The 12865-nt window shown below is 37.6% G+C and overlaps 2 protein-coding genes across 3 annotated transcripts in view; one reads left to right on the top strand and one right to left on the bottom strand.

Annotated features, from left to right (window-relative positions):
• The window catches only part of dmxl1 (Dmx-like 1), a 71706-nt gene extending 62154 nt beyond the window's left edge, over positions 1 to 9552 (top strand). For both annotated transcript variants that reach the window (XM_060931887.1, XM_060931886.1), the window contains 13 exons: positions 721 to 922; positions 1163 to 1280; positions 1661 to 1723; positions 2728 to 2814; positions 2917 to 3035; positions 3556 to 3697; positions 4428 to 4488; positions 4746 to 4873; positions 5086 to 5163; positions 5246 to 5337; positions 5478 to 5530; positions 7890 to 8107; positions 8562 to 9552. In XM_060931887.1, the coding sequence (XP_060787870.1) occupies positions 721 to 922; positions 1163 to 1280; positions 1661 to 1723; positions 2728 to 2814; positions 2917 to 3035; positions 3556 to 3697; positions 4428 to 4488; positions 4746 to 4873; positions 5086 to 5163; positions 5246 to 5337; positions 5478 to 5530; positions 7890 to 8107; positions 8562 to 8786 (1586 nt within the window). In that variant the 3' untranslated portion in view covers positions 8787 to 9552. The remainder of the gene's footprint in view (positions 1 to 720; positions 923 to 1162; positions 1281 to 1660; positions 1724 to 2727; positions 2815 to 2916; positions 3036 to 3555; positions 3698 to 4427; positions 4489 to 4745; positions 4874 to 5085; positions 5164 to 5245; positions 5338 to 5477; positions 5531 to 7889; positions 8108 to 8561) is intronic.
• Positions 9553 to 10202: 650 nt separating this feature from the next.
• Positions 10203 to 12865, bottom strand: part of hsd17b4 (hydroxysteroid (17-beta) dehydrogenase 4) — a 57324-nt gene continuing 54661 nt past the window's right edge. Inside the window, exons 18-24 of the mRNA XM_060931888.1 lie at positions 12398 to 12467; positions 12181 to 12287; positions 11953 to 12039; positions 11782 to 11871; positions 11532 to 11670; positions 11145 to 11272; positions 10203 to 11019 (exon numbers count right to left, since the gene is read on the bottom strand). Coding sequence (XP_060787871.1) covers positions 10930 to 11019; positions 11145 to 11272; positions 11532 to 11670; positions 11782 to 11871; positions 11953 to 12039; positions 12181 to 12287; positions 12398 to 12467 — 711 coding nt within the window. The 3' untranslated portion in view covers positions 10203 to 10929. The remainder of the gene's footprint in view (positions 11020 to 11144; positions 11273 to 11531; positions 11671 to 11781; positions 11872 to 11952; positions 12040 to 12180; positions 12288 to 12397; positions 12468 to 12865) is intronic.

Below are 12865 nucleotides of genomic sequence, written 5' to 3'. Positions count from 1 at the left end.
TGATGTTTTAGGTCATATTTATGCAGAAATATAGAAAATTCTAAAGGGTTCACAAACTTTCAAGCACCACTGTGTACACACACACTACCGTTCAAAAGTTTGGGGTCACTTTGAAATTTCCTTATTTTTGAAAGAAAAGCACTGTTCTTTTCAATGAAGATCACTTTAAACTAATCAGAAATACACTCTATACATTGCTAATGTGGTAAATGACTATTCTAGCTGCAAATGTCTGGTTTTTGGTGCAATATCTACATAGGTGTATAGAGGCCCCTTTCCAGCAACTATCACTCCAGTGTTCTAATGGTACAATGTGTTTGCTCATTGCCTCAGAAGGCTAATGGATGATTAGAAAACCCTTGTACAATCATGTTAGCACAGCTGAAAACAGTTGAGCTCTTTAGAGAAGCTATAAAACTGACCTTCCTTTGAGCAGATTGAGTTTCTGGAGCATCACATTTGTGGGGTCGATTAAATGCTCAAAATGGCCAGAAAAATGTCTTGACTATATTTTCTATTCATTTTACAACTTATGGTGGTAAATAAAAGTGTGACTTTTCATGGAAAACACAAAATTGTCTGGGTGACCCCAAACTTTTGAACGGTAGTGTGTATCTCTCTCTCTCTCTCTCTCACTCACACACACACACACACACACACACACACACACACACACAGCTGTATGCTTTTGTATGCCCATTTTGTTTGTGTTTTTTATAGATCTACCTGTATGCTCCCCACTGTGCCACTCGGTGATAAAAACATTACAGCGCTGGGAACAGGTGTTACTCAAGAGGCTAGAGATTTTTGGTGGGCCTCCTTCCAAATACATCTCCACACACCCAATTTATGGGACCATGGCATCTGGACCAGCTCTCCTCAGACACAAGGCTCTATTTGAACCCTCTAACACACCGTTCAGGTTAGCTGTGATGAGAGATTCTGAATTCTCTCCCAAACACGCACGCACGCACTCAGGTTTTCCAAATGGTCAACTTTCTGGAATGTGATTTTTAAAACAGTGTATTTATTTTTAAAGAGGTAAATTAAATGTCTAAAAATTCATTTTATAATTCTTGCTTGCTAATTTGACAATATTAAGACTGGTAATGATGACTGAGCATTAGTGTTACTGTATTGACAGTGCATGTCCATCATCTAGGTCCCAACATCATTCTGCACTTTCTGTTAAGAGACTATGGCAGTATCTGGTAAAACAGGAAGAGGTTCAGGAGACTTTCATCCGCAACATCTTTACCAAAAAGCGAGATCAAACAGAGGTACACAGTCATTTGCATGCTTTTCTGATTTGTGCCATCAAGACTTTTGAAATTGGGGTGTGTGCGCGCCTTTATCCCCATTAAAGCTATGTCATTTGACTCCAGTGCAGGAGCAATATTTTAATGGTTTTAAGAATGCAAATAAATTCAAGCAAAAGATCCTATATATGTTTCTGGTTTTGTGCCATAACTGTTGGTTGTGTTGTGCAGTTGTTTTGCCTGAATTTTTGTGAAGTAATTATTGTTCAGGTAATTTTGTTTTTGCTTGTGTGAAATTTACTTTTGTTCATTAATTATACATTTTTGATATAAGCTTCTGACTTGCATGTTTTCATTTCATTCCTTCGTCTGCTGTTTTGTGACTATTTTGAACAATTAAGTCGGTTGAGGACTGCACTGACAGCATGAGGTATTCAGGGATGGAGGAGCCTGGTCTGAATCAGGTACTTGTTATTGTGGGCAGGGTTGATTTATTTATTTAAATAAATAATAGATTTGTGGTGCATGTGAACTCATATTGTCATGTATGCGTACATGATTTATATTTAATTAATGAGTCACCTTGTGATTTTTACCCCTTTCCCTATTAGGCTTAAGGTGCAATGCACTTCCTGTGCTCTAAATATCAAGATGACACAATTATTACATACATATTTAAAAAATAATTACATTTTTTTTTTTAAAGCCTGACATTTTAAAAACTAGAATATTGTTCAGCCAAAATAATTATTGACCATTGCATAGTTCTTTGTCCATATTGATGCTCAGATGGCTATTATACGAGTGCAAATAAATTTTATTGGTGTTCATTTGTTCATCTTCAGCAGTAACTACTCCCAGTGTCCTGGGAACACTGGGTGAGAAGTGGAAATACACTTTGAAAGAGACGCCTGTCTATGGCTAGTGAATCTATTTTATTGTTCAAAACTAATCACTTTTAGTATCTCTGAGTTGAGAAATGGCCATGTAACAGCTGATATTAGTCAAATAATGACAACAACATGTCAGCACGAAAACACATCAGACTTTTTACTTTAACTACAGATATCTGTAGTTTAACCAATGATGATTTATGACATATTCTCATTAGAATGCAAAATAACTTCCTCGTGTAGTATTTATGAAGATAATTCTGTATTATGAAGTGCTTTCACGACATCTAGTAAATCCTCTAAACTTGACAGATTTTGGAGAAAGAATATATGCACAGCCCATCCAGTTTTATTATTGAAATGTCTATTTACGTTGTAGGAATATGATGCCTATTCTAACAGCTGTACTAAATCACTTTCCCCCCCTTAGAGCCATGTAAAATAACAGTTGGTGACATAACATCAGCTATTCTCTGTTGTCTGTAAATATATTATGGGAATGTGAGAATTGCTGTAGACTGAAGTCAAATGTGCTTGAATCAATGAGACTTGAAAATGATGACTGTTCCTTGCAGGTTGAGGCAGATCTGGGTTACCCTGGAGGCAAAGCACGCATCATCCACAAGGAATCTGACATCATCACTGCCTTTGCCATTAACAAGGTGCAGAGCTGTGTGAGAGAAGCACTCGCTTTTTCTGATAAAATTCTGGTTTTAGCTTGTGAACTGGGTGAATGTGTAATTAAATGTGTTATGCTTTCACAGGCCAATCGTAACTGCTTAGTAATTGCATCTACCCATGACATCCAGGAGCTGGACGTGTCCTCCATCCTGGCCACTCAAATACTGACATGGATCGATGATGAAGCAGAAACGGAAGTGAAGTAATTTTGGCACATTATAATAATCCTCTAATCGGTACACATTTAAAATCCAGGAAAATTGTCACGGGGGGGAATAATGGAAAAATTTACTTTGACAATGTTCCTGCAGTTTCACAGCAGGAATTAAAGTGCTGGTTCAGATCTGTAATTCCTTTGACCAACTTCTATTATATTTCTAACAAGGCACATGTTTCTCAGTCATAAGAGTCCCTTCTTTTCACTAGCTACAGAAAAGCCTTTTTTATATGAACGAGGTTTAAATGAATAAGATGTGGCATCCGTGTAGCTTATTTCCGCTTCATTCGCTGGGTAGACGCTGAAGGAAATTATATTTGGATCTCATTATTACCTGATTGTCAATATGGATGCTTTATTTTCAGATTCATTTGACCATGAACCACAGTAATGATCCATTATTAAAAATAATTTATTGCTTTTTAAATTAACAGCAAGAAAGCAGACACATTTATGTTGTTCAGTTCTCATGTGGACCTGCATTGTGTTTCATGCGTTGTTTCAGAGGAGATGACTTCTTGGTGGTCCAGACCCGGGATGACTTCACCACTTTGCATGGCACAACACCCTACACTCCCAGCAGCCCTGGCACTCCCATTAATATGCCCTGGTTGGGCAGCCACCAGACTGGCAGGGGAGCAGCCATGGTTAGCAACTCATGAGTATTACTGCCTTTCTTATGCCAAAACATTTCTTACTGCCTATGAGTGGGAAATTTCTGTTTTAAGTCTGTCTGGTTTGCATAATATGAAACTTGCATTTTCTGTTTCTTAGGGCTTGATAATGGTTTTCTATTAATATACAATATATGACCAATAGTTTGTGGACACCTGACTATCATGTGGTATCACCCATATGTGGGTGTTTCGGAGACTGTTGCCACAAAACTGGAAGCACACAATTATATAGAATGTCTTAGTATGCTGTAGGATTTCAATTTCCCTTCAGTGGAGCTAAGGAGCGCAAACATGTTCCAGCATGACAATGCCCCTGTGCACAAAATGAGGTCCATGAACACATGGTTTGCCAAGGTTGGAGTGGAACAACTCGAGTGACCTGAACAGAGCGCTGACCTCAACACCACTGAACACCTTTCGGATGAATTGGAATGCTGACTGCGCCCCAGGCCATGTTACCTGTGTTAGCCATGTTACAAAATCTAGTGGAAAGCCTTCTCAAAAGAGTGGAGGTTATTATAACAGCAAAGAGGGACAAAATCAGTAATGGGATTTTCAAAAAGTTTGTGCAAGAGAGATGGTTAGGTGTTCAAAAACTTTTGGCCATATACTGTATTTGCATTTAAGATAATTCCGTTTTATCCTTATAGCTATATGCTAAAGATTACAGAACTTACAAAATGCTTTATCTTCATTGTAGCTAATCAAACGAAACATTAACAACGTCAGGAGAATGACCTCCCACCCTACCCTCCCATACTGTAAGTGGCACCAGAATTTTTTTTTTTCCCCTGATAAAATGTTACAGAATGAAGTCCAGCAAAGAGTTTTCCCCTTTGTGAACATGAACAGGCCACTTTTTATCCAGTGTGGAAAACAAAAACATCCAATACACACCTAGTCCCAGTATTCTCTAGTAATCTTAGTTCTGGTAGATTTAAAGGAGATCACGTGGAAGTAATATTTCAGTATAATGTGGGGTTTTTTTTATTTTCTTTTTCTTCCCCTTTATGTACAGACCTTACAGGAGCTCAGGATGGCAGTGTGAGGATGTTTGAATGGGGCCATTCACAGCAGATCATCTGCTTTCGGAGCCCTGGCAACTCCAGGGTTACAAGGATCAGATTTAACTACCAGGGGAATAAGGTGAGTGAACACAGGTCTCATTTGCTTTACAGTGAATTTAAAAATGGTAGTAAGTACAGCTTACCTAGTATAACCAAGTATAGGTTATGTACATAAAATATAACCTATATAATCCTTTATGATTAGAAGAATAAAAATATTCATATTGACTGTTAAAATTCTGAAAATCTAAATATTATCTTTATTACAAATAACCATTCCTTTTGTCCCAGTTTGGTATTGTTGATGCAGATGGAGCTCTTAGTCTATGGCAAACAAATACATCAGGGAACACCCCTAAACCCTACCTGGTATGTGCCATCATTATTTGTTGTTGTTGTTAATCTCCTCCTCCTCTGGGGTGGTACAGACAGTGTTCTTTGTTTTCTTCAGACATTGCAGTGCCATAACAAAACAGCTCATGACTTTGTGTTTGTGGGTTCATCATCTCTCATTGCCACTGCAGGCCTTTCCACTGACAACAGGTACACTGTGCAGAACTGTCATTTGAATCCTCAAGCCATCTGATCATAGCTGATTTTTCCTTTTTTGTCGAAATGTAACTTCTTTCAAATTTTTCTTTCTAAACTTGTTTTTCCTTTCCTCCCTGCCTTTCACTATACAGAAATGTATGTTTGTGGGATACACTGGTCATGCCATCCAACAGTCTGGTTCATGGTAAGTTTATACTGCCATGTCTCAAACACTTCAGGTTTCTCTAAATTTGTATTGGAACAGATGGTAATTGTAGAACCCTGTGTTTGAGTTTGCAGAATATTTACAGCATCTTCAAAGATGATGACATTAAACAACAAAAAACACTGTAGCATCAGCAAACCCATTAAGTGCACTTATTACCCTGCACTTAAAACCACTTTTTAAAAAATCATCATAATGATTTAAAAAAAAAAAACCTTTAAAAGAAAATAATGGTGCCATTACTTGTGTAAGAGTGGTGTGGTTTTACCAAAATTCCATACTAAGCAGTTCACATGTATTGCATAAATACTGTACCCATAGTACTAACACACTACCAACCATGTAGGACGCATTATATAAATGTTTTATTCTATATATATTTGCTTTCAATCACCTAATATTTATTTTATATTAATTTACATATGCAAATAATGATTGTTTACAAAATTTGTTTATAACTTTAAATGCATAGGAAATCAGTGCTTCTGTTTTCTACTTAATGTTGAGTAATACTATAAAAATCATTGTGCAGCGTTTTATTCAAAATTAAGCACATTTGAAGAATTGAAACCATAACATATTTAAAAATCCCTATAAACTCTGTCCAAAACCTTGCGTAGTGAGTGATGTTTCATCCAAGTTCAGGTCTGCTGAAGTGCTTTGTCTCTTGGCCATAAACACGTGTTGATTCCAAGACTGTCTTTGACCAACAACACTATTTTAAAAAGAAAGAAGGAAAAAAAATTGTGATGAAGTAATAAGCAGCCATGGTGTTGCAGTAGTTAGCACTATTGTCTCACAGTAAGAAGGTTCTGGGTTCAAACCTTGCAGCTGACCTGAGGCCTTTCTGTGTGGAGTTTGCATGTTCTCCTCGTGCCTGTGTGGATTTCCTCCCATATTCCAAAGACATGCGGAGTAGGTAAATTGGCTACTTTAAATTGCCCATACTGTATGTGTGAACGCTTGTATGTATTAGCCCTGGGATAGATTGGTGACCTGCCAAGGGTGTATCCCGACTCCTTGCCTGAAGCCAGCTGGGATTGGCTCCAGCTTCCCCCATGACCCTGACAGATAAGCGATATAGATAATGGAATCATAATGAGTGCTGTCAATTATATTGGATGTGCTCATGTATGGGAAAGTGTCAGTACAATGAGAAATATACCTATGCTGTCTGAGTGACTTGCTAGTTATGCTAGCTATGGCCATATAAGGGCATTGGGCCAGATATTTCAACGATAAATGTTGTCAGTAAATATGCATTAGCCATCTGATCATAGCTGATTTTTCCTTTTCTGTCGAAGCATAAATTTGAAAGTTGTTTTCTTTCTAAACTTGTTTTTCCTTTCCTTCCTGCCTTTATAGTGTTATAACTTTAATGGTGCCATTACCGAATAAATGTGTGTCTCATCTCTGGTCTTAAAATGCCATGCATATACTTAGGCTTTTCTGTGAACACCTTGGACCACTGACGGTGAGAAAAGATGATTTGCAAGTTGCTCAACTGCACTAGATTTGCATCTAGATGAACTAGAAAAGCACAGGATTTAACTAGATTCTACTGGTAGAAGTTGTAATACTCAAACATCTATTATTCATGAGCTAAACTGCTTCTTTGCCTCCTGTGAAAAGTAATGTTACCAGATAATTCCTTAAATGAAGTGTTGGCATAATAATACTAATAACAGCAGCCCTGAACATATTATGTAAGACACACTGCACCTGGCAATGTATTGTAACTAAATGTAACTAACGTAATGGTGTCTCCCCCAAAGTTATATCCAGGTGACCCATTGGTATACTATAAAGGCTAAAATATGTAGGCTTGTTTAGTTCTTTCCCAAACTGTTGTCACAAAGTTAAAGGGCACAATGTTGTTGGATGCCGTAGCATTACAGTTTCCCTTCACTGGAACTAAGGAGCCCAAACCTGTTCCAGCATGACAATGCCCCTGTGCACAAAGTGACGTGGTGGTGACCACCTCGGGTGTCCTGACCCCAGCCCCAGTGAACACCTTTAGGATGAACTGGAACACTGACTGCACCCCAGACCTTCTCACAATCATCACTAACCAACCTCAATAATACTCTTGTGACCAAACGTGCAAATGCCTACAGCCCCACACTCCAAATTCTAGTGGAAAGCTTTCCTGGAAGAATGGAGATTATTATAATGATGACTAAATCTGGAATGAGATGTTCAAAAAGTGCACAGGGTGTAATGGTCAGGTGTCCACAGACTTTTGGCCATAGTGTATGCTGTCATACAAGTATCCATCATATCCTTACGATATACATAAACGGTGCTCTGAAATCTCACTGTGTTGATCTGATTGCAGGCTTTAGCTGCCATGAGTCTGGTGCCACTGTGCTGGCCCTTGCTCCCAAGCAGCAGCTGCTGCTCAGTGGAGGGAGGAAAGGCTTGATCAGTGTGCTGGACCTCACACTTAAGCTCCAGCGCCAGAGCTTCCAGGCCCATGACTCGGCTGTCAAAGCATTGACTGTGGATACCACTGAAAGCTGCTTCATCAGTGGTTCAGCTGAAGGTAACATCAAGGTATGTTAAATTCATGGTGTTCTAATTCAGAATCTTAGAACTTTATCCATCTTGGTATCCACTTTGGGGCAAAATAATGAATAATTTGTTTTCATTTGCACAAGTATCAGCATAATGATAAAATAATATTTGAAATTCTAACATTATTATGTAATGAGAGATGTTCATGAGGGAGACCATTTCAGTGTTTCCAGCAAATAATAAGTGGAGGCAAAGGGAAGTTTCATGTACCTGCCCATGCTCAGAAAATATTTAGAAGAGGGTAAAGGATGTATTATTTAAAAAAAAAAAAGTCTTTACTGCTTGCAGTACATTTTCAGCATCACACCTTAAGTCGTGTTTACTACTACTGATCATTAAAAATGACTTGGATGAAATGATTGTCAACTTGTAAAATGTTCATGCGTTTATGGCCAAGAGACAAATGATGCTAATTTGGTGAGCTTTTGTGCAGGTGTGGAACATGCTAACGCAGTGCCTGTTGCACACGTTCCCAAACGAACACGCCCGGCAATCCATCTTCCGCAACCTAGGCACAGGTGTCATGCAGATCGAGACGGCACCAGGCAATCACGTCTTTTCTTGTGGTGCTGATGGCACCATGAAAATGCGTGTCCTGCCTGACTGTGCCAGTACCTACACCAACAACGTGAAGAATGATGTTAAATTCATCATTTAGCACAATTGCAGAGTTCTGAACAACTTTTGCACAGGGTAAGATGAGCAATATGAACCACTGGGAAGGGGAACTTTGACCTGAGTGAGTAGTCATTGTTTTGGAGACACAAGACTGACTTCAAGAAGATGGACATTTTCATATCACTTAAATCCGAATCAAGCATAGAAACATTAAGCACATTAGATGATATATTTTACCCCTTTTTAAATGCATTACATGGGTAGTCAAATCCTATTGGAACATGTATATCACATAAGCAAGCCTTAAATAATCTGTTGCTCAGCAGTGTTGTGATTGTGGTCTAGATAAAATAGTGAAAAGTGTCCTTATATTTATACCTGAAGTACAACCATGGACCTCTGTTGGCTCAAATGAGGGTTGTAAACTTTGCATACTGTAGCTTACAACTATGTGAACATTCTTACATTTAACTGTGTATTAGTTTCTGCTTGTATTCCTAATGGTATGAGCAAAGTATTCTGTAACAATAAGATGAACAGTATTTAGTTATTTGTAGTGTAGTCATTGATTGGGTACATTTAAGACATGTACAGTAAATATGTATATCAGCACAGGCCATCAAAGTTTTTAAGCTTCTTTTTTTTCAAAACTTGAAATTATAGTGAATTCTATAGTAAAGAAGGATAAGACTTTCCTATAAAGCACTTTTTCTGTAGTAATCCACAGGAAATCAGCATGTGTGTGTACATAACTGCAATAGCCTTGCTCGGGTTGGTTACAAATAAATGCTGTTGCCTTCAACAAATACCATTTGGTCCATCAGTAGCTGGCTGACAGCTGATTTTTGTTTCTAGTATATTCTTTATTTTTCTCTGATACACCACTTTAATTATGAAAAGTTGAATCTCTAGTGCTGTTAGACACAGCAGAACTGTGTTCATTTAACAGAAATAAGTGTCTTCTCCCACCACTTCTATGCCTTCAGTTTCTCATTTTATGACTTGTTCTTTGAATCAAAGGTGAAGGGTACATATTGAGAGCCTATGGTGAATAAGTAGTTAGACTGATATTTTGTCAGCCATTAAACAAGAATAAAATGTAAAGTGTAAAAAATGTACATTAGTTTTATTTTGGAGAGCACCTGAAATTATTTTATGTAAATATAAAAAACTTGGCAAGTGTCAATTATAGCCAATTTAAAATAACTGTTTAACAAAAATCTATTGTCACGTTTATAGTAGATCTTGCAAATTATACTTTTAATATATTTCTTGTTTTTAGAAATACCTTCAGGCTTTTTCCCCCTTCCTGTGAGAGCCCCATGGTCATTCATGTTGTCTAGGTCCAGAAGTAGTAGTGATCAGTCATTCAGAGGATTCCATATTATCGTGAAAATAGTTTGCTGTAGTGTGTAGCATGTCAGGCCTTCTCCCTTTAATCTCTAAAACGTGAATATGCAAGTCCATCTAATTTTTATTATGGATATAAAGATTGTACATTGAAATGTAATGGTATAATAAATCATCTTGCTGCAACATTTATAAGGGCATGTGAATTTTTTTCTTTAAGTAAAGTGAGCACTTTCCTCCAGAAAATTACAATTACAAAAGTGAGATTTATTACAAATTAACCAAAAAAAAGTAGGATTAAATCAATTTTGATACAAGCAACTTTTTAATAAGATTAGACCAGATTCTCTTATTAGTCTTTCATAATTATTGAATCAAAAAGATGCCTTCTGTTGTATTTATAAATCGCACATTCATTGATGGGATGTGACTGAATAATCTTCCTAGCAATATCGAACTCTGGCATTTAAATGACTGCATAATTACTCCTTTTTCCAGAACTAGTCAGGTTAAAGTCAGCTTAAGTTGACAGTGTCTTATAGTCTGAAAATGTTACCTGTCTCACTTTTCCCATCATAGGTTTGGACAAGCCTAACTGTAATTAAAGAAAAATACTAAAAAGGTGTAATATACTGAAATCTGGCTCAGAGAAACAAATTAAAACTCAATTCTGTTCTTTACATGAACATGACCTATCCCCCCTCCCCCCCAAAAAAAAGTTTCATTTTCTTCCTGTTATTAGTGATTTGTAGATGCTTGATTTTAAATCTCATGTCTTCAGTAAAATGGTCATGCAGTCTGCATTTCTCTAAGGCACTGGATTATTTGACTACTCATAGCTTGGCATAATCCTTCAGTATTGTCTCCAGTTTCTGGCTCAGCATGATATTTCCTCTGACTTTCAATTTGCCAGCAAAAAATGCCTTGGGGGGGAACAAACAAAACACTGATCACTGACAGCAACATTAAACATGGTAAAGTACTCCAAACATTCACACATCTAGTGTATCAATCTCAATTTTTCATACAAAATGTAGCATAAGGGTACCTTCTGAGGGTTGAGCTTCCCCAGCACTACATCCATGAAATCCTCATCAGCCACAGTAAATGTCACATCGGCTTTGCCACTGTAGGGACCCTTATGAAGTGCACCCTGTGCTGTTTTTAGATCAATGGCTATACAGAAACATGAGAGCTTGGATTAACAGGGATAAATAAATATGAATGAGAAGATAATCACTGCACGTGATGTACCATGCATGTGCCATATAACCCTTTTGGAGAATTATCAGCACCCTTCATGGAAAGGGCAAGAATTTGCGCCCCCCAAAAAAAGTACTTATTTTTTCATCACCTGCAATGTCCAAGGATTGAGACAATTGGTAAATAAACAATAAAACGTGAACCCCTTTGCATGATTAATTAGATATCTTACTCCACTGGGCAGCTGTTTTGCCTCCTTTGGTAATTTCCCATCCAAAAGTAGCGTTAACTTTTTTCACAAGTTCAGCACCCAAGTCTTTGATCCGGCGTCCAATTTCAGCAAACACCAAGTCGCTCTGAAGTCCACTAGCCTATGCAGTCACATTTATAGGTAATCATTTTTATATCACGATGTACAAAGATCTGTACTCTTATTTTCCTTCAAGATAATTATAAACATTTAATAGAAATCATGCCCATACCTCTGCTAGAGAAGTGCTGGCAACAGCACTAGGAACTGCATGTAAATCTATATATGCACCAGATAACACAACAGCTCCTGTCTCCTTCACCTGAACGGTCAGATAAAATGGGTTGAAGCATTCACCGTACACTACAGACTTGTATAAGCAGTATAAACAAGCATTTCTTACTTTGCATTGGAAGTGAACTCTGGTTCCCTCTTTCCACATTTCTGTCTGCAGAGACTGGCCTGGAAACACTGGCTTCAGAAATCGCACCTAACCCCCCCAATAAACAGCTTGTATAATTATAGATAAGATCAATGCTTTTAACAAAAGCATATGAGGAAAAACTCCAGAGTTGAATAGCTGGAAGAAAATTGAGGCATTACATACCAGCAGCACATGACTTCACCTCACCTTAATAGATTTGAATCTGGAAACATCATTTCCAGCATACTGCCTCAGGACATGGCGTGCAGCAAATCCAAATGAGCACAGTCCATGCAGTATGGGAGATTTGAACCCTAAAGTTTTAGATAGGTTAATTTAATTTTTTTTAAACCTTTCAGTAGAAATATTACTTTAACTGATTCTGAAAACATCCTATTTAAAGGGGGAAGCAACACCATCTTACCTCCCATTGCTGCAAAGCTTGGGTCTATGTGAAGTGGGTTCCAGTCACCACTCAACCTGTACAAAGCAGCCTAAAATACAAGAGAAGGTTTTGATATTTTTTTTTCAGCAGTATGTTAGCTCACTAAATTGTGAAATAGGTTAAACAATAATATTTACAGTACCAGTCAAAAGTTTGGACACACCCATACCTGCCAACCTTGAAAAAAATTGAGTACAATTTTACAATTTCATGAGTACCCCAACCCGGCGCGCATGCACCCCCACAGACCACAACCAGCAGACCAAAAACACACTTTCAATCCAGTTTTATAAAACGTTCCTATTGATAGACTTTGGGAAACTGTTACTGATGGCTCTTGGGAACTTCCTTCCATTTTGAAAAGCACAACAAACATTAAATACATGTGCAAATGAAATGAAATGAAACCAGAGCCACTCTTTCAAAATAAATAACACATTAAATTAA

Source organism: Neoarius graeffei, chromosome 10, assembly GCF_027579695.1.
Source record: "Neoarius graeffei isolate fNeoGra1 chromosome 10, fNeoGra1.pri, whole genome shotgun sequence".
NCBI classification, from domain to species: Eukaryota; Metazoa; Chordata; class Actinopteri; order Siluriformes; family Ariidae; genus Neoarius; species Neoarius graeffei.
This window is presented reverse-complemented; position numbering and strand designations above follow the sequence as displayed.